At 42.7% G+C, this 18,935-nt stretch overlaps 1 protein-coding gene across 2 annotated transcripts; it reads right to left on the bottom strand.

Moving 5' to 3' along the window:
- Positions 1-630: 630 nt before the first annotated feature.
- Positions 631-12,442, bottom strand: si:ch211-198m17.1 (mucin-5AC). Of its 2 annotated transcripts, XM_052048367.1 has the most exons (14): positions 12,054-12,442; positions 4,722-6,092; positions 4,546-4,635; positions 4,381-4,479; positions 4,196-4,305; positions 4,057-4,115; positions 3,846-3,979; positions 3,629-3,763; positions 3,116-3,158; positions 2,976-3,013; positions 2,807-2,894; positions 2,339-2,516; positions 1,505-1,537; positions 631-1,302 (listed from the first exon to the last, which is right to left on the bottom strand). In XM_052048367.1, exons 1-14 carry the CDS (start codon positions 12,109-12,111, stop codon positions 1,174-1,176), a joined length of 2,565 nt encoding a protein of 854 aa, XP_051904327.1. In that variant the 5' UTR covers positions 12,112-12,442; the 3' UTR covers positions 631-1,173. The 2 variants fall into 2 exon arrangements, with proteins under 2 accessions (XP_051904327.1, XP_051904328.1); XM_052048368.1 differs by lacking the exon at positions 1,505-1,537 and having other exon boundaries at positions 12,054-12,438.
- Between the last annotated feature and the right edge of the window lie 6,493 nt (positions 12,443-18,935).

Below are 18,935 nucleotides of genomic sequence, written 5' to 3' on the forward strand. Positions count from 1 at the left end.
TAGCTCATTTGGAAAAGTAAGTATTGTCACGATAGCAATCGAATCTTTTTCGCATCTGCGGTTCAGTCTCGTTAGTCCCGGCAGCTCGATGCTGATTGGATTGCATCCCTCTTTTCCGGATGCTCAGACATCTCCGATGACTGCTCAAAATGGATATTGAGCACTCAGTCGAGCCTTCGTGACATATGATATAGATGCACCATTTTCTTCATCGAAATTGATATAAGAAATAACTCTGCAAGCAATATTTGAAGGCACATTTTGACACTAATTGTCATAACCGCGGTGCAATAAAAGGACGAAAAAGTAGATCGCCCTTTTTAGTGTTCACATTTAATCCAGCTGCATTTATAATAAATCTGAGGTTTGGGAACTGATCCACAAACATAAATAGTTACATTTAGTATGTCAGTATGACTTGGTGGCTGAGATTAGGTCAGATTTATTGGAGACATCATGCGGCTTTAGGAGTGGGTTCCGTGTTTAAGTACGTGCCACGGCAGATGCCATCCACAATCAGATGTGCATCTGCTCTGTACAACTTCTCCTCTTACAAGCAATAAACTAGAAAGTCTTTGTTATGCACCCAAAATGGAGGGGTTCTGAGCAATTATTTAGCAACCTTGCTTTTTAAAAAAAAACTATTACACGTATCCGCTTTTTTTGAATTAAGAGATGACTACTGTTTGAATTTAAATTATTTATTCAGCTGATGTGCAATTATTTACAAAAAAACTGTACACACTTATAAAACACAAAGAAAAGAACAGCAGTATGATGACAAAAGTGATAGTTGGCACACGCACCACAAAAAAAACCCCAACATAATTCCTATCAACATTCCAATATGGTTTAGAGTGATGAATACAATTTTAAAAAAAATTAAAATCCCTTCACCAGCATTTAGAATGGGGGACCAGCCCTTATTTTGTCATTATGGATTCTTATTGTAATCATAATAAGCCACATTCAATAAACCATTGCTTGAACAGGGCATGTCGCACAATTCCAATTTCACAAAGGCGACAAGGAAAACAAAAATCAGCAGTGACACCTACTGGCCACTGTTAGCATCGCTCGACTCTGCACAACCGTGCATCGTCACCCTCTTTGATTTAAAAATAAAAATAAAAAGTTTTAAGCGTCCATCGAAAGGTGTTGGGAGAAGCTGTGTCAATTTTTCTTGTCGTCGCCTGGCAGGAAGTAGGGGTTCTCGCGGCCTTGGACCAGGTACGTGTAACGTGACGGATTTTTACTTGTGAAGGTCTTCATTCTGTCCGGGCTGAGATCGTACGATCCTGACTGAAATGGCAGCGAGAGCAGTCGATGTGTTAGTCACAGCTCTCTCACAGCACACACACACACACACACACACACACACATAGCTGTAGACCACCACCACAACTACGCAGCTATAAGCTCACTAGCACCATCACCATCTCTTGAGATCCCGTCACCATATCTGTAGTCCACACTAAGACCACCAGGAAGGATGAAACCTTACCTTTTTCCAACATTTCTGCTTCGGAAGAAAGCCCTAAAGCGATACATCGGGAGTCAGGCAAAGCAGGGGAGCATGGGCGGGAAACCAGCTACGAGCCGTACTAGCTACTACGTTAGCTACCAAATGACATTGTCGGTACAGTACATTTAAACATTAACTGCAGGAAAAAATGGCAGGAGCCTGAGGCTTAGAGATAAACGTCTTAGTATCATGATACAAAATACCTGTACAATGAGTATGACAATATGAGGATGTTACTGACTGAATAAAATCACCAGACTTTGCCAAGAACATCACAATCGTATACAATTTCATCACGGTATCCGGCCAAAGTTGCTAAGATGCTTTTCTCAAGTTACCGATCGTGTCGTGATGCAATAGCAATTGTATCATTTGATATTATTAGGAACTTACGCAATAGTTACCAATAATAGCGTGATATCACGATACCAGAGTACCACGATACTTATTGTCATGATACCAATGGCGACACTTTGGCAGCGATGCAGATGTTATGGTGGTATTTGATACTGCTCGTGACAAAATTGGGATCATCACGTGACGAAATCCATAGAACAATGCCAGGCCGAGGGCACAGTGACATTCATTTCAGCTGACCCCGGCGGATGGTATCTGACAAAATTACAGCGCCATGAGATTGATCAAAGTGGATGGATTAAAGTAGTAAGCTACTTTAAGAAAACTTTTGCCATCAGTTCTCCTTCACTGAATAATTCTATATATCAATACATGAAGATGCGGCACTGTGGATATTATAGCTGTTTTTTTTTTTTTTGTTCTTCATCATCGCTGAAAGCGAAGAGCGGGGCTCACCACGCCATTGCCGTGATGCCGTTTGTCCGTCATCTCCATGGCAGACGCAGCATCCCAGGTGGCAGCGGTGGTAGCGCGCGGAATGGGCGTGATGTCGACAGGCCACGGCTTGGTCAACTCGCCCACCGAGTACGGGCTGGGGTCACTGTACTCCGCCTGGTCTGCAGAGCACTTCCACCTACCGAGGACGGAGAAGGTTATTTATTCTTTTGGATGTGTTTGGCTAATATTTTAAGCTGACAATTGCTGTAAATGTCCTTTCACATATGATGATTTTTTTGCTTCATTTTACTCAGTTTTTTAAAATTTTCTGTGTTGACTAAGCTTGGCTGGGAGAAACACATCTGTTGAAATTGCAACGCATTTTTTTCTTCTACTTTTCGTTCCTGTGTTATACACTGCCCCCTAGTTGTGAGTAATTGCATGACATTTTTGACCACGCATTGAATGAAGTGTCAATGGACTCACCAACAGCAGTAAGAGAGCAAAGCCAAGAGTAAGATAAGTAGAATTCCGCCGAGAACGCAGGAGACGATGACCACCGCCAACAAAGAGGCTGCCGACACACAATTTTGTTGTCACTCTTTGCTCTGTGCTCACAGCACGCGCTATAAAAATCGGTAATTTAGTCACTCACAGTCATTGCAGTTGAAGCCTGCGTATCCAAAGGCACATCTGGGTGAGACAGGAAAAAAAGACATTCATTGAAACGTCCATATATATTAGATATACACATAACGTGTATGTATGCCACTTTAAATGTGCACATTTACTCACTTCTGGCAGCTGTTGCCCACCACTCCCTGCCCACTGGGACAAGCTGCAGAAATCCACAATGATATTCATAAAAAGCACACTCTACACACATGCAAAGTTGTCATTTAGATGCTGCTGTTGGTGGTGAGTCCACTTGTTTTTTTGTCATTGAGGTGATTTTTGTTAGTTGGATCAGTTGTCAATAATAGTGGATTGGTGGTCGGATTGGAAGTTGTCGTGGCTTGTCAGATTGTAATTATTATTTTTCGTCATCATGGTAGTCTTGTTGTTGGTCAGACCTGTCGTTGAGGTTGTGTCGTTCAAGTCTCATCCAGTTGGTGTTGACGTGTCATTTGTCAGAGACTCATTCTTGTCCGTAACCTTGTCATAGTTGGTCAGAATGGATGTTCTCAACAAAGGTGTCATTGATGGGCATTCCCGTTATTGTTGTTGACATATTGTGTTATTGTTTGCGAGTTCTCAACAAATGTGTCGAGGTCCTTAAGGCGTCAACGTCGTCATAGATGTTGTTACCCTTGCAGCTGGTGTTGGAGTACACGGTGGCGACGTAGCCAGCTTTGCAGGAACAAGCCACGCGACCATTTGCGCTGATGCACCTCGTGGTGGTCGCATCACAGGGAAACGGAGGCTGATCGCACAGCTTCGTGCCTAGAAAGGATCAAAACAACAACAAAAGTGAGGAAACACGATCCTCGGTTTTACCGCTCGTCACGAGATGGTGTGAGCTCACCGCCGAATGTCGCGTTGACCAACAAGCCTTGGGAGCTGCTTCCGATGGCATCCTTGATGACCTGCTCGACTGCCTCCTGAGAGGCCGGCGTGTTGTCAAAAATGTTGTTGACGGTCGCGATGACGCTTCCCGGGCTGCTTGGAAATGCAAATCGTAAGAAAAAAAAAATCCTGACGCAAGGTTGGGCCTTTTTTCTGGGAAAATAACTCACGCCAGCTGCACCACGTCGGAGCGGATGTAGCCCGGTTGACCCGCAAAGGCATCGGCAAGCTACAAAACAATGCAAATACGAGTTCAATAAACAGGGAAAAAGGGCCCAAATATCATTTTGTGTGACGCTCGAAGCTGACCGAAGCAGAGATGTCCGCTGCTGTGTCCTGGAATGCTTTGGAGGACCTGTTCAGCATTTCTTTGGTAAATGTCAAGGAGAGTAGGTGGAGCTGCCCAGGAAACACTTGCGCTGGAGAAAAAAAAAATAAAAGACCCAATAAGAGGTGACTACCGGCGTTTCACTCGCATTTCAAGTCTCGCTTACCACGGAGACAACGGTCGCCCACCAAGAAACTCCCGGAGAGACACTGGCAGGTTCCGTTCAGGCAGACGCTTTCAAGGGGACACTGTTCCGCGGGGCAAACTGAGAGAAAAGATGATGCACTGACGAGCCCGTGATGCAACAATACAAAATCGAAATGGTACAAACCTATAATTGGAACCTTGGTTGGGCCAGGCGGGGTCGGAGTGGGTTTGTTGGTCGAAGTCGGGGCGAGGCCGCTTGTTGGTTGAACGGTTGCTACATCGGAAGGTTCAAAAACATGCGACAATCAATCCAAAGACAACACACCAATGTCTGCGTTGTTGTTGTTGTTGTTCTTGTACCTCCTGAGGTTGCCGCTGAGGTGGTGGGACTATTTGTGGTGCTGACGGGCGACATTTCCGTCGGGCTGCTCGGGCTGGCCGTAGTTGTGTCATCGTCGGACTGATTGGTGATTGTCGTCCAGGTCGTCGGGCCCTCGGTGGGCGTGGTGTTGTCGGACCACGTAGCGGTTGCCATCACAGTTGTACTGATGGTCGGGCTGATGGTTGTCGAGCTGGCGGTTCTTCCGGTCGTTAACGTTGCGTCTGTCGGACTCATCGGCGTTATCGGGGTGGTGCCGTTAGTTGTTATGGTGGTTGCGTCACCGTCGGTCGGAGCAGGCGTCGACACCGAGGTTGTGCTGCCGTCGGTCGGACCGGTCGTTGTGTGTAATGTGTCGGTTGGGCCGGTTGTCGTCATGGAGGTCGCGTCGGCCGGAACGGTTGTCATCGGCGATGCGCCGTTGTCCGTCGGGCTGACTGTTGTCACGGAAGTGGTGTCGCGGCCGGTCGGACGAGTTGTCGTTGAGGTGACGTTGTTGGTCAGACCCGTTGTCGTCTGTAATGTCGTGTCATCGTGGGCTCGAGCGGTTGTTGTCGATAACGTTGCGTCGGCGCTCGCGCCGCTCGTCGTCATTGACGTGGCGGTGTTCGGCGGACCGCTTGTTGTCGATAACGTTGCGTCGGCGCTCGCGCCGCTTGTCGTCATTGACGTCGTGGTGTTCGGCGGACCGCTTGTTGTCCGTAGCGTTGTGGCGTCGTTGGTGAAGCTGACTGTTGTGACGGATGTTGCGTCGCCGTCCATCCAACCGGTCGTCGCCGACAAAGTTGTGCCGTGATTGGTCAGACTCGGTGTTATCGTCATGGTTGTCTTGTCGTGTGGACCAGTCGTTGTCATGAATCTGCCCGTTGTGCCCGTAACGTCGTTTCCTGGCCCGGTTGTCGTCAACATGTTGCTGGTGGTTGGACTGGTCGCTGTCGCTGATGTTCCGTGGTTGTCGGTTTGACCGGTTATTGTTGAAATCGTGTCATTGTTGGTTGGAGCAACTGTCGTCACCGAGGTCGCACTGTCCTGGCCGGGCGTTGTGATCCAGGTTGTGTCATTGTTGCTCACGGTTGGGAGCGTGACTTGCGTGACCGTGGCGGCGGTGGTGGGATCACGGTCGGGCCAATGTGCCGTCGACGTGTCGTCCATTTGGCCTGTCGCCGTCGGGACGGTGTTGCCGGTGGCGGGTGTTTCATCTCTGACGGTTGTCGTGTACGGATTAGTCGCGAATTGCGTAGACGTCGCGCGGTTGCTCGGCGGACTGAGCGTTTCTGTTCTCGTCGTGTTTTCGCCGTTGCCGGACATTCCCGGGGCTGTGGCGGTGACGTTGTCCGAGTCGACTGCCGTCACTGCGGTCAAGACAAAGATGAAGGAAGCAATCGGCAAATTGTAACAACCTTCTCTTTGTTGTTGCAACATTAGGGGAGAATTTGATAAGATGACTGACATAGTCAATAGAAACGCGTGTACGTATAAATGTGTGTGTCATGTATAATCTTCAGCGATACTTTACCACATCAATGTCAGTCATTTTGTTTGATAAGCAAAAAAAAAGTGTTGTTCTACTCTAGAAAGGTGAACAACCTGCCGTTTGAATTTCGCTTACTTTGAAGGTAATCAGTTAGATCAGAACCTTTTTTTTCCCTTTTGTTAAACATTCTTTTCTCTCTTGTTGAAACTAATCTCGTCAGGAATGCGGTGACATGAGGAAAAATATGACATTCCAAACACCTTCTGTTGTTTGACATTCCTAAAAAAAAAACCAAACAAACGTGACTCGGGAGAAGGCAGAAACAACTGATACGTAATCATCGGCATCCTGGAGACCAAGTGAGGGGATCCAGGTTGAAATTTTAAAGTGGGGGGGGTGGGGGGGGGGATGCTGGGGAAAATCAACTGAGAAAAGGGGCGTCCCGAGAGAAGTGCTGCTTGCCGTACGACTGGATTCTACTCTTGAAGAAAGCTATTTTCAACTAAAAAGGAAAAGCTTTCAACAGTGCACCCTGCCTGGCTCAACGCATAGATAGTTGGAGTGAGTGAATGAAGCTGGGTAAAGCGCTTTGGTCACAGTATGGTGTAGATAAAGCCCTACAGAAGTTGCACTCCATTGTCCAGTGTGATCCAATTTTATTTTTTTTCATTTGTTAGACTACAAAACGTTTTTCTGGAAAAGTGCAATATACAACCGATTTCAAGTCCGATACTCGCTCGTCAACGTGAACACGAAAAGCAAATGCAGATTTTGTGTGCGGGTCAGTATTAGCATAGCTGCATGTCAGAAGTAGCACGACAACGTGGCGTGGCGACACTCTTGTGTAGGTTACGATTTAAAGGTGGCGCGCTAATCTGGGAAACCTCTGACACCGCGTCCAGCAGAGCTCACGTTCATTCACGGTGGCCCCGTCACGCTCTCGCCATGCCGTGTCGCCTGTGAAAAAGGGGCCGCGGGGTACCGAAGGTTATTACATTTCACGCCGAGAGTGCTTTTCACATTCTTTCCGTTCAAGGAGCTGGCACACTTTATCCTTGACTTTCAAACATAGTCCAATCACGGTTGTCAGTGTTTGACTGGTCAAGTAGTGAGCGTGGTCGGTATGGTAACAGCGAGTCTTGCCGAGATAGGACATTAGTGTGTGTTTGTTCAAGTGTACGGAGGTGTGTGTGTGCGCGTTATCGGCACCTTTGATCTCCATATAATGGTCATAGCGGAGCACCGGGTGTGTGCTGGCGCCAATAAAAAAAAGGCAGCGCAGCAGGAGGAAGGAGTAAGCCTTAGTTAAATATAGAATAAATCATCGCCACTTCCTTAACTTTTATAAATATCGTTTCAAAATATGACAATGTTTAACTTTTAGTTGAAGGCATCAATCAATTTCTCCTTCACCGAGTCAATATTAATCGCGAGCTGTACTCTATTAATACTTAACTTTTTTTTTTTTTTTAAATAATTATAGAGACTTTTATTTTCTCTTGTGTTTACACATGTATTACTCTTTAATCTATAACCTTTATCGTACCATATTTTCCACACTAAAAGTCGCACTGGATTATGAGGCGCACCTTCAATGAATGGCCTTTTTTTTTTCCTACATTGGGCGCACCGCTTTACAAGACGCAGTCTACAATGCATCCACTAGATGGAGCTCAAGGAAACGCCAACAGAATGATCAGATGTCAGTAAAACATTATTTAATAAAGCAGCAACACCGTTCAAGTAACCAACAGCAAGTTATAACGCTGACCCGTGAACTTTGAACTGCGGGCGCTCTATTTCCGCGCCTTAAGTTTGAACTCTGCCTTGTCAGCACGTCTCGAGCAAGGAGCCATTTTGGGGTCGAAATATCACCGTAATGACCAAACACAAGGCGCATCGGATTTTAAGGCGCCCTGTGAGCTTTTAAGAAAATGGAAGGCTTTTAAGTGGGCCTTTTAGTGCGGAAAATACGTACTGTCATTTTTTTTCAGTGACAATTTCAAGTAACGCCCGAAAGAATAGAAATAATGAAACCGGGCCGGGGGGGTCTAAGAGATGTCGTTTGTAGGTGCTGTGTAATATTAACGACGTTAGCCATCCGCAAAGAGGAGGCACGGGCGTCGATAAGAGTGTGTTGTCTGTGTGGGGTTCTCTCGCTGCAATAATTTCCGCAGACACAAAAGGAATGACTGGGTCAAAGGTGCTCGACAAACACAACACTCAGGAGGGCCGGAATCAGAAAGGGTCTTGCTTTTACCCACATTCAGATCGCTTTTAATGTTTTTTTTTTTTAAAAAGTGTATGTTTGAGACGCACAATGACTCTACTGTCGAGCGCTCATCCCGCCGGAGGCACTGTCCTTTCCACTTCCCGTCATGACCGAACCCTTGTCACAAGCCGCGTTCAGGCAGAGAGCCCAGGAAAAACAGAGACCTGTAACAGAATACCCGGCGTTTATCCGCCGATGCCTTTTGCATAGAATTCAGTGAAGGTGGAATACAACTAGAACTGTGAAATGAGCAACAACTTGCTTTCGACACAACAAGGGCGTCCGAAACGAGCGTCAGTGCTGAACTGCTTTCATGTATGTGACCTTCCTGAAGCCAAAACTGTGACGCTTGGGTAATTTCCGCAAATAATGAGCAATACGACTTTCAGCGGGACTCAATAAAATGGCATCAGGAAGCTTTTATGGAATCGCTTGAGGGGATGGGTACACCTTTAAATTGCAGTGGGGGCGCTGAAAAGCGATGCGGAAATTTCTGTAGGCCAAAACAGAAATCATAATTTAGTTTTGATGTAACTTATCGGGATGAGAAAAAAAAAAGACAACTTATATAATTAAAAAGTGTCCTAGTTGAAGTTACATTTGCCGTGTTGATGAAAATCAAAACACATTTTCATCCAAATTGTCAGACATAAATGGCATCATGAAATAGCCACACTCGATTACAGGCGAGCACTCAAATAGAAGCGCTTGCACTTATACGACTCGGCCTGTCCATAAAAAAGAAGTCTGGGTCGCATCTCAACTAAAACAAACAAGAGTCGTCCGCCAGTTCTGAGATCCTGCTGTGGAAATAAAGCCCCATGTGCGCTCGAACAGATGGCCGCGTCGCACGACGTCTGCAGGTATCATATCCAATTAAAGCTGGGCCAGCTACCACGTAAGACTTAGCGTCCTCTTGCACTCTAATCCACACAATTGGACGCACATTAAACAACTCCAGCATCATGGTTTAAAAAAAAAAACTGAAAAGGGAGTTGGGGGGGAGAAATTGAAGTCACGATTGCTTGTTGCAGAGGAACGGGAAGTCAAGCTCTGTATCTCGCTACAGAATGAAAATGTAGAAGCCGTGCACAAAATGGGGAACAACAGCGGCTCACGCTAAAGCAGAACGCGCAAGCGAGAGGAAATCACCACTTCAGGCTCACTCGATCACGCACGCCTCAGTCAGGGGAATGACATCCTCAGGCACATGACGCCATGAGATGAGCCTCCTGACCCTAGGCGGGGAGACCGATTCAATCGACGTCAAGCGTTACTTTTAGTTTGCTTCATGTTGACTGAAAAAAAAAACAAAATTTTTAAAATGACTTCCTGGGCTGCTCCATGTTATGGTAGCAGTTGTCGCTAAATATTAGCCAATAATGAGGACTCGGTTTATTGCTTTTTTTTTTTCCTATTGTAGGAGACTCAAATAAATAATCCTTTCCCGACTTGTTGGCACCGTTTGGAAATGCCAGCCACACTCCAACCACCCCTCAATGGCCCCATTCAATACGGTAAACAAATGACCTGCGCCGCTTCTTCTTATACAAAGGAACTCAAACGAAATATTGCCGCAAAGCCACAAAGAGCTTCCACATCTGTTTAGTTTTTTTGCATTCAAGATAAATGTTTCAATTTACCCCCAAATCTTTTTCAAGAAACATTTCCACTAAAGCAGTTCAGTAGGGTAAGAATTTATATTGTACACTAATCAAAATTAACCCTAATAGGCGAAAACACCCAAAAGTCTCCTGAATAATCAATTTGCAAGCATGCGCCACGAGACTTGGACCGGTCCAATCGGTGGAAAAACAAAAAGAAAAACCGTAATGACCCGAATGGGTGCTTTAGTGAAATTTCAGATGTCAGTTTCTGTCGTCAAACATTTTTCTTGCCCTTATCAATGTCCTGTAATCCTTTTTGGATTGTATGAAAGAAAAGAGTTGTCGTCACCCTCTGTTTGCGTTAATAAGTCAAACATGAGTCGTTGCAACTGGCGAAGTGCAAACACTTTGCTCATGGATTTGAAATACATTTTTCAGGTGTGGCTCGGTAGAAGCAACCTGTTGCTATCCACGCGACAGAATAAAAAGCTTTGTGCTCAACACAGAGTAAAATACATTTCTGAGAACGCTCAAGATGATCATTATTTTGGTGTCTCTTATGCTTTGAGTGTCGTTATGTCAGAGTTGGATTTTAAAATGCATGCCAAGCCTCGGTAACATTTGGGAAACGTTGCTTAACTATTTAATAGTTTATGGCTAACCTTCCTTTGGTTCGTTTTGAAATCACACTACTTTCGTGTCACCTTTTAAATGGTCCAAACATAAGTTGATGCGGCTAAATGATATAATTTGCACAAACTTAGTTTTATTGTTACCTGTATGTACATAAAAGTATCCGCGTGGACAATGCGAGTCGTGTCCTGGACGTAATAAAAGTCTGTTGAAACAACCGGACAGGTCTGGTTTAAGATATTTATCACATTTACTAATACTTTCAACCAGGTGTGCCACAGGAAGCAAAACCGTTTTACTTAAACGGCCCCAAAGCTCTGATTTACGAAATGTAACGTATTTTTGTTCCTCTCGGGCCAATGGCCCCCAACCACCGGTCAACGGGCCGGTATTGGCCTCAAAGATAGATTGGTAATGAGTAACAAGGTGATGAGTGATTGCTTTGCTCTATTTTGAGATAATTACTGATTTCTTTGTTCCATACCAATATTTATCTGGTAAAAATCTATAGATTTTAATGGATCAAAGACAATATGCCGCGGCACAAATGCTCTTCCACAGGAAATCACAAGTTCATGTTTCTTTCCAAATTGATTTTTCGTTTCCCCCTCCGAAAGTCTGTGCCCAAATTAAATTTGTTTTCATCCTTTGTACAGATGCCCCCCCCCCCTACACACACACCCAATTCCCAGTGCGGTTTAGAACTTTTCATTTTAAATACTGTTCGAGTTGATGCCATCACATCTTTGAAAATCATAACAGAGTTTCCGATTCACATCTGTACACTCCATGACTTCGGATTTTAAATTCCGTTGGCTTTTAAACATCTGTATCATAAATATTAAATACAAGGCTTATTTGTGTATAACAAACGTTTATAACTGAAATGGAAATGTGGGTGATGATACATTTTCACTAGTTTGGTGTCGCCTTTGCTAAAAATGGGTTTGGCGCCCTGATATAACATAATAATAATAACAATAATAATAATATGTTCAACTCAACAGGCCCAAATTTAACAGTATTTAATATGTGAGTAAATTGAGAATTAGTATTTTGTTGTTGTTGTTGTTGTTTGGTAGTGTACCATGAGAATTTACATCAAAAAATACACGAATTGTCTTAATAAAAGTATTGATATTAGTTTATGGTGTGAATAATATCCTATCCAGTTGAAGCCAACACAAAAAGCAACAGAAAACGTGCTATCGTTTTTTTGTTTGTTTTGTTTAAACAAAACAAACGAAACAAACAAACAAAAAACCCCGATGTAATCGTCTTGAAATGCGTGCCTTGGGAGAACCCCAAAAGTGGCAAGTTGACTCACCCACGACGGTGACCGCGACAAGGATTGAGCTCAAGACATGCGGCTGGTGCAACAGCATGCTTCCGATGGTCACGAGTTTCTGCGGGTGTGTAACGCTGGGCAGACGCGTCTCCGAGTGCGTGCTACAGGTGCTTCTCTCCCAGGCAGTCCGAGGAGGCTCACTCCGGGGCACAGTCTCTCCCCCCGCTTAGGCATTATAGGCTTTGCTGGTGCGCCCTCCGATTGGACCAACCTTGCTGTCAATCATCGTTACCCGCACGAAGCTTCCGCCCACTCCACCCATCTGCCGGGCTTGCCAATGGCGACACACAAAACGGCTACTGTACAATCAAGTTCTATTTTTAACACGATTGTTTGCCCCGCTTTCTCTCACGCTGGCCGGCCGAGCAGGGAAGCCACAAAGGCGACTACACGACAAACTAATTTCAGTTGTCGCAGCGCCAGGGAAACCTCCCGGGTTAAGACCGCTAAAGACAGTCAAGCAATTTTTAGCCTCCTCGCTAACGTTAGCGAGCTCACTTTTTGCGAAGGTTGCCGCCATTTCATCATGATTGAATGTTCCCTAAAACGCAATTAGTATAAAAATTGTTTTGTGAGCAGCAAAAAAAAAACGGTGCCATTGTTTGCATTTAAATGTTTGAGTGGTCAGAAATCCATATTTTAACTGCGTATAAGGTATTTTTACTCTTCACCATATTCCCTCCCCACATCAGCACCATTAAAGCTCTTAATGTTTATTGTTTGTAATTAGTCGTGACTTCTTGAAATAAGTCCTTAGTGTTTTCAATGCCACTTCCCTATAATTACAAAATAGCTGGTGCTGTTTACATTGACAGTAATTGATTGAACATTGTTAACTTCCAACTTTTTTTAATAGAACAACGTGACTATGTTCTCATCGCTGTTATCATCTTCATCATCAATACATTGTTTGTGGATGAATCACACCACCAAAGGTAATAAGCAAAAACGTGTGTCATGAGGAAGTTTTCCAGCAAATCATTCATGATGAAATACCAGCGATATGAAGTAAGAATAGTAATAAAAGAAAGATGAATAAAGACAAACACTCGAAATGTAATGGTAGTGATTAAAATTGTTTTATTTTAAAGCTTAGTAGTGTACTGCAATGATTTCTTGGGTTCATTAATTGTTCAAACTGTATAGTTAGCCATGTATTTTGTGTTTGACAAAAGAATGTGAGCAAGCATGAAGGGAAATGTTACATCAGTAGTTATACAAATCAAAGATCGATTTCTTTATAAAAAAACAAATATAGAATTATTCTATACATTTTAAAATCAAATTTAACATAATACTATTTAAATTCTATATGTGTGTGTTTTACCTTGGAAGTTCCAGTAACAGGTTTCCATATGGTTCCTGTTCCTGTGGCATAAAGGCCTCACGACGTCGTGCTCGCCTCCCGCTTATCTCGGGCTCACATGTGGCAAGTATCCGCCATTTTTCAATTTCTTTTGTCGTCGTTGTCGTGGTTGCCAAAGCAACCACCGGAGGACTGGTAGTCTCGCCTCCTGCTGTCCAACCAAAGGGGAACCACGAGCTTCAACCATTCACCTCGGAACAGGTCCTCATTTTTTTGACAACATTGATTATGAACAGTATTTGAAAGATCATTTAGAATTTTTGTAATTACTTTATTAATTAATTACTTTTGAGGTCAAGTGTGATACATTTGGTATGAATGAGAATAACCGTTGGTAGCCATCTGGTAACTTAAAAGTAAAAATGAATTCCTGAGGCGAAAGTTTCCACGCTTTTTCTGTACCGCTGAGCCTCAACGGGCATGTAGATCAATAGGAGCCTGCCATAGCTTACTTTGGGTGAGAGAATGGTTCCCACGGGTCCTTAAAGTTCCTAAAAATCCATAAACAAGTTGTAAAATTAAGTTCTGAATTGTCCTTAATTTGAAGGGAAAGCTTCTAGAATCAATAAAAATCTGTAAAAATTAACGTGGGATGTTCATTTCATTTGTGTATGTTATTTTCCCCACCCTTCCAATTAATAGTTTTTTCGGAAAATGCGCCTGGCGACCACGTTTTGTAAGGCGTTTTTAGCCCCCAAAAAACCCGACCATGGAGAGTAAGGCATTTTTAGCCGGAAAAAACGACCGTGTATACAAAGCAGTTTTTAGCCGAAAAAAACAACCATGTACACTAAAGTAAGGTGTTATTAGCCCATTTTTAGCCGAAAAACACGACCATGTATAGTAAGACGTATTTGGCCGAAAAAAAAAACGACCATGTATAGTAAAGCGTCTTGAGCCCATTTTTAGCCGAAAAAAATGACCATGTATAGTAAGACGTATTTGGCCGGAAAAAAAACGACCATGTATAGTAAAGCGTCTTGAGCCCATTTTTAGCCGAAAAAAATGACCATGTATAGTAAGACGTTTTTAGTCGAAAAACACGACCATGTATAGCAGGGGTGCCCAAACTTTTTGGACCGAAGATCTACTTCTTGATCAACTAACCTCCCGGGATCTACCCTTACCGGCACGCACGCGCACACACACGCACACATGTACGCCATGATGAGAAACAGCCTAAAACTGAGGCATGCAATACACTTTTACAGCCTGTTAACTATCGTAGTTCACACGTACAGTTTCAAAGTGCTTCCCTGGGCCCTCCTAGATTCCTATTCTTTGCCCGTGCCCTCGGTGAATTGTACACGAAGCAAACTCTGAATGAGAATAATGACGATAATTGCAGACTGCTGAGCGCAAACAACTTCCGGTGACGTAATCACGCGCCACCGTAAATTCAAGATTTACCAGCTTTATTTTATTTTTTTATTTTTTTTTTCTGTGAAAATGAGACTGATAGGATGATTAGGGTGCAGCGTACATTAACACAAAACATATATATTACTAACATGTACAAAAACACACAAATGGTTGTTTGGTTTTTTTCTCCTCGACACGCCTCGGATCTACTTGGGACCTGTCTTAGATCTACCGGTAGATCAGGATCTACCTAATGGGCACCCCTGATGTATAGTAAGATGTTTTTAGCCCATTTTTAGCGGGAAAAAAATGACCATGTATCGTAAGTCGTTTTTGGCCGAAAAAAAACAACCATGTATATATAGTAAGGCGTTTTAGCCGAAAAAAACGACCATGTATATATAGTAAGGCGTTTTTGCCGGAAAAAAACCAACCATGTATAGTAAGGCGTTTTTAGCCGAAAAACACGACCATGTATAGTAAGGCGTTTTTAGCCGAAAAAAAACGACCATGTATCGTAAGGCGTATTTGGCTGAAAAAAACGACCATGGATAGTAAGATGTTTTTAGCGGAAAAAAATGACCATGTATAGTAAGGCGTTTTTGGCCAGAAAAAAAACGACCATGTATAGTATGGCGTTTTGAGCCGAAAAAACGACCATGTATAGTGAGGCGTTTTTAGCCGAAAAAAAATGACCATGTATCGTAAGGCTTATTTGGCCGAAAAAAACGACCATGTATAGTAAGATGTTTTTAGCCCATTTTTAGCGGAAAAAAATGACCATGTATAGTAAGGCGTTTTTGGCCGGAAAAAAAACGACCATGTATAGTAAGACGTTTTTAGCCAATTTTTTGCCGAAAAAAAACCAACCATGTATAGTAAGGCGTTTTTAGCCGGGAAAAAAAACCGACCATGTTTTGTAAGATGTTTTTAACCCATTCTTAGCGGAAAAAAATGACCATGTATAGTAAGGCGTTTTTGGACAGAAAAAAAAAACGACCATGTATTGTAAGATGTTTTTAGCCCATTCTTAGCGGAAAAAAATGACCATGTATAGTAAGGCGTTTTTGGCCGAAAAAAAACGACCATGTATAGTAAGGCGTTTTTAGCCCATTTTTAGCTGAAAAAAAACGACCATGTATAGTAAGGCGTTTTTAGCCCATTTTTAGCCGAAAAAAACGACCATGTATAGTAAGGCATTTTTAGCCCATTTTTAGCCGAAAAAAACAACCATGTATAGTAAGGTAGTTTTTGGCCCAAAAAAAGGACCAAGTATAGTAAGGCGTTTTTAGCCGAAAAACACGACCATGTATAGTAAGGCGTTTTTAGCCGAAAAAAACGACCATGTATAGTAAGGTAGTTTTTGGCCCAAAAAATGACCATGTATAGTAAGATGTTTTTAGCCCATTTTTAGCGGAAAAAAATGACCATGTATAGTAAGGCATTTTTGGCAGAAAAAAACCCGACCATGTATAGTAAGGCGTTTTTAGCCCATTTTTTGCCGAAAAAAAACAACCATGTATAGTAAGGCGTTTTTAGCCAAAAAAAACGACCATGTATAGGAAGGCGTTTTTAGCCCATTCTTAGCGGAAAAAAATGACCATGTATAGTAAGGCGTTTTTGGCCGGAAAAAAAAACGACCATGTTTAGTAAGGTGTTTTTAGCCCATTTTTAGCTGAAAAAAAAACCGACCATGTATAGTAAGGCAGTTTTTGGCCAAAAAAAAAAAGGGCCATGTATAGTAAGGCGTTTTTAGCCCCAAAAAACGACCATGTATAGTAAGGCGTTTTTAGCCCAAAAAAACCCGACCATGTACGGTAAGGCGTTTTTAGCCGAAAAAAAAACGACCATGTATAGTAAGGCGTTTTTAGCCGAAAAAAACGACCGTGTATAGTAAGATGTTTTTAGCCCATTTTTAGCGGAAAAAACGACTATGTATAGTAAGGCGTTTTTAGCCCATTTTTAGCCGAAAGAAACCACCATGTATAGTAAGGCGTATTTGGCCGAAAAAAACGACCATGTATAGTAAGATGCTTTTAGCCCATTTTTAGCGGAAAAAAACGACCATGTATAGTAAGGCAGTTTTTGGCCAAAAAAAGGACCAAGTATAGTAAGGCGTTTTTAGCCGAAAAATATGACCATGTATAGTAAGGCATTTTTGGCAGAAAAAACCCGACCATGTATAGTAAGGCGTTTTTAGCCCATTTTTTGCCGAAAAAAAACAACCATGTATAGTAAGGCATTTTTAGCCGAAAAAAAAACATGGTCGTTTTTTTTTTCGGCTAAAAAACATGGTCGTTTTTTTTGGGCCAAAACGCCATACTATACATGCTCGTTTTTTTTGGGGCCAAAACGCCTTACTATACATGGTCATTTTTTTTTTTCGGCTAAAAACGCCATACTATACATGGTCGTTTTTTTTCTCGGCCAAAAACGCCTTACTATACATGGTCGTTTTTTTCGGCCAAAAATGGGCTAAAAACGCCTTACTATACATGGTCGTTTTTTTCCGGCCAAAAACGCCTTACTATACATGGTCGTTTTTTTCGGCCAAAAATGGGCTAAAAACGCCTTACTATACATGGTCGTTTTTTTCCGGCCAAAAACGCCTTACTATACATGGTCGTTTTTTTCGGCCAAAAATGGGCTAAAAACGCCTTACTATACATGGTCGTTTTTTTCCGGCCAAAAACGCCTTACTATACATGGTCGTTTTTTTCGGCTAAAAACGCCTTACTATACATGGTCGTTTTTTTCGGCTAAAAACGCCTTACTATACATGGTCGTTTTTTTTGGGCCACAACGCCTTACTATACATGGTCGTTTTTTTCGGCTAAAAACGCCTTACTATACATGGCCGTTTTTTTTCGGCTAAAAACGCCTTACTATACATGGTCGTTTTTTTCGGCCAAAAATGGGCTAAAAACGCCTTACTATACATGGTCGTTTTTTTCCGGCCAAAAACGCCTTACTATACATGGTCGTTTTTTTCGGCCAAAAATGGGCTAAAAACGCCTTACTATACATGGTCGTTTTTTTCCGGCCAAAAACGCCTTACTATACATGGTCGTTTTTTTCAGCTAAAAACGCCTTACTATACATGGTCGTTTTTTTCGGCTAAAAACGCCTTACTATACATGGTCGTTTTTTTCAGCTAAAAACGCCTTACTATACATGGTCGTTTTTTTCGGCTAAAAACGCCTTACTAAACATGGTCGTTTTTTTTGGGCCACAACGCCTTACTATACATGGTCGTTTTTTTCGGCTAAAAACGCCTTACTATACATGGTCGTTTTTTTCGGCTAAAAACGCCTTACTATACATGGTCGTTTTTTTCCGGCCAAAAACGCCTTACGATAATGGTCGTTTTTTTTCAGCTAAAAACGCCTTACTATACATGGTCGTTTTTTTCGGCTAAAAACGCCTTACTAAACATGGTCGGTTTTTTTGGGCCACAACGCCTTACTATACATGGTCGTTTTTTTCGGCTAAAAACGCCTTACTATACATGGCCGTTTTTTTTCGGCTAAAAACGCCTTACTATACATGGTCGTTTTTTTTCGGCTAAAAATTGGCTAAAAACGCCTTACTATACATTGTCGTTTTTTTTCCGGCCAAAAACGCCATACTATACATGGTCGGTTTTTTTTGGCCAAAAACTGCCTTACTATAACATGGTCGGTTTTTTTTCGGCTAAAAACGCCTTACTATACATGGTCGTTTTTTTCGGCTAAAATGGCCTAAAAACGGCTTACTATACATGGTGGTTTTTTTCGGCTAAAAATGGGCTAAAAACGCCTTACTATAATGGTCGTTTTTTTCAGCTAAAAACGCCTTACTAAACATGGTCGTTTTTTTTGGGCCACAACGCCTTACTATACATGGTCGTTTTTTCGGCTAAAAACGCCTTATTATACATCGTTTTTTTTTGGCTAAAAACGCCTTACTAAACATGGTCGGTTTTTTTCAGCTAAAAACGCCTTACTATACATGGTCGTTTTTTTCGGCAAAAAATGGGCTAAAAACGCCTTACTATATATACATGGTCGTTTTTTTCGGCTAAAAATGGGCTAAAAACGCCATACTATACATGGTCGTTTTTTTCGGCTAAAAACGCCTTACTATACATGGCC

The sequence above is a fragment of the Hippocampus zosterae genome, chromosome 17 (genome assembly GCF_025434085.1).
Source record: "Hippocampus zosterae strain Florida chromosome 17, ASM2543408v3, whole genome shotgun sequence".
NCBI lineage: Eukaryota > Metazoa > Chordata > Actinopteri > Syngnathiformes > Syngnathidae > Hippocampus > Hippocampus zosterae.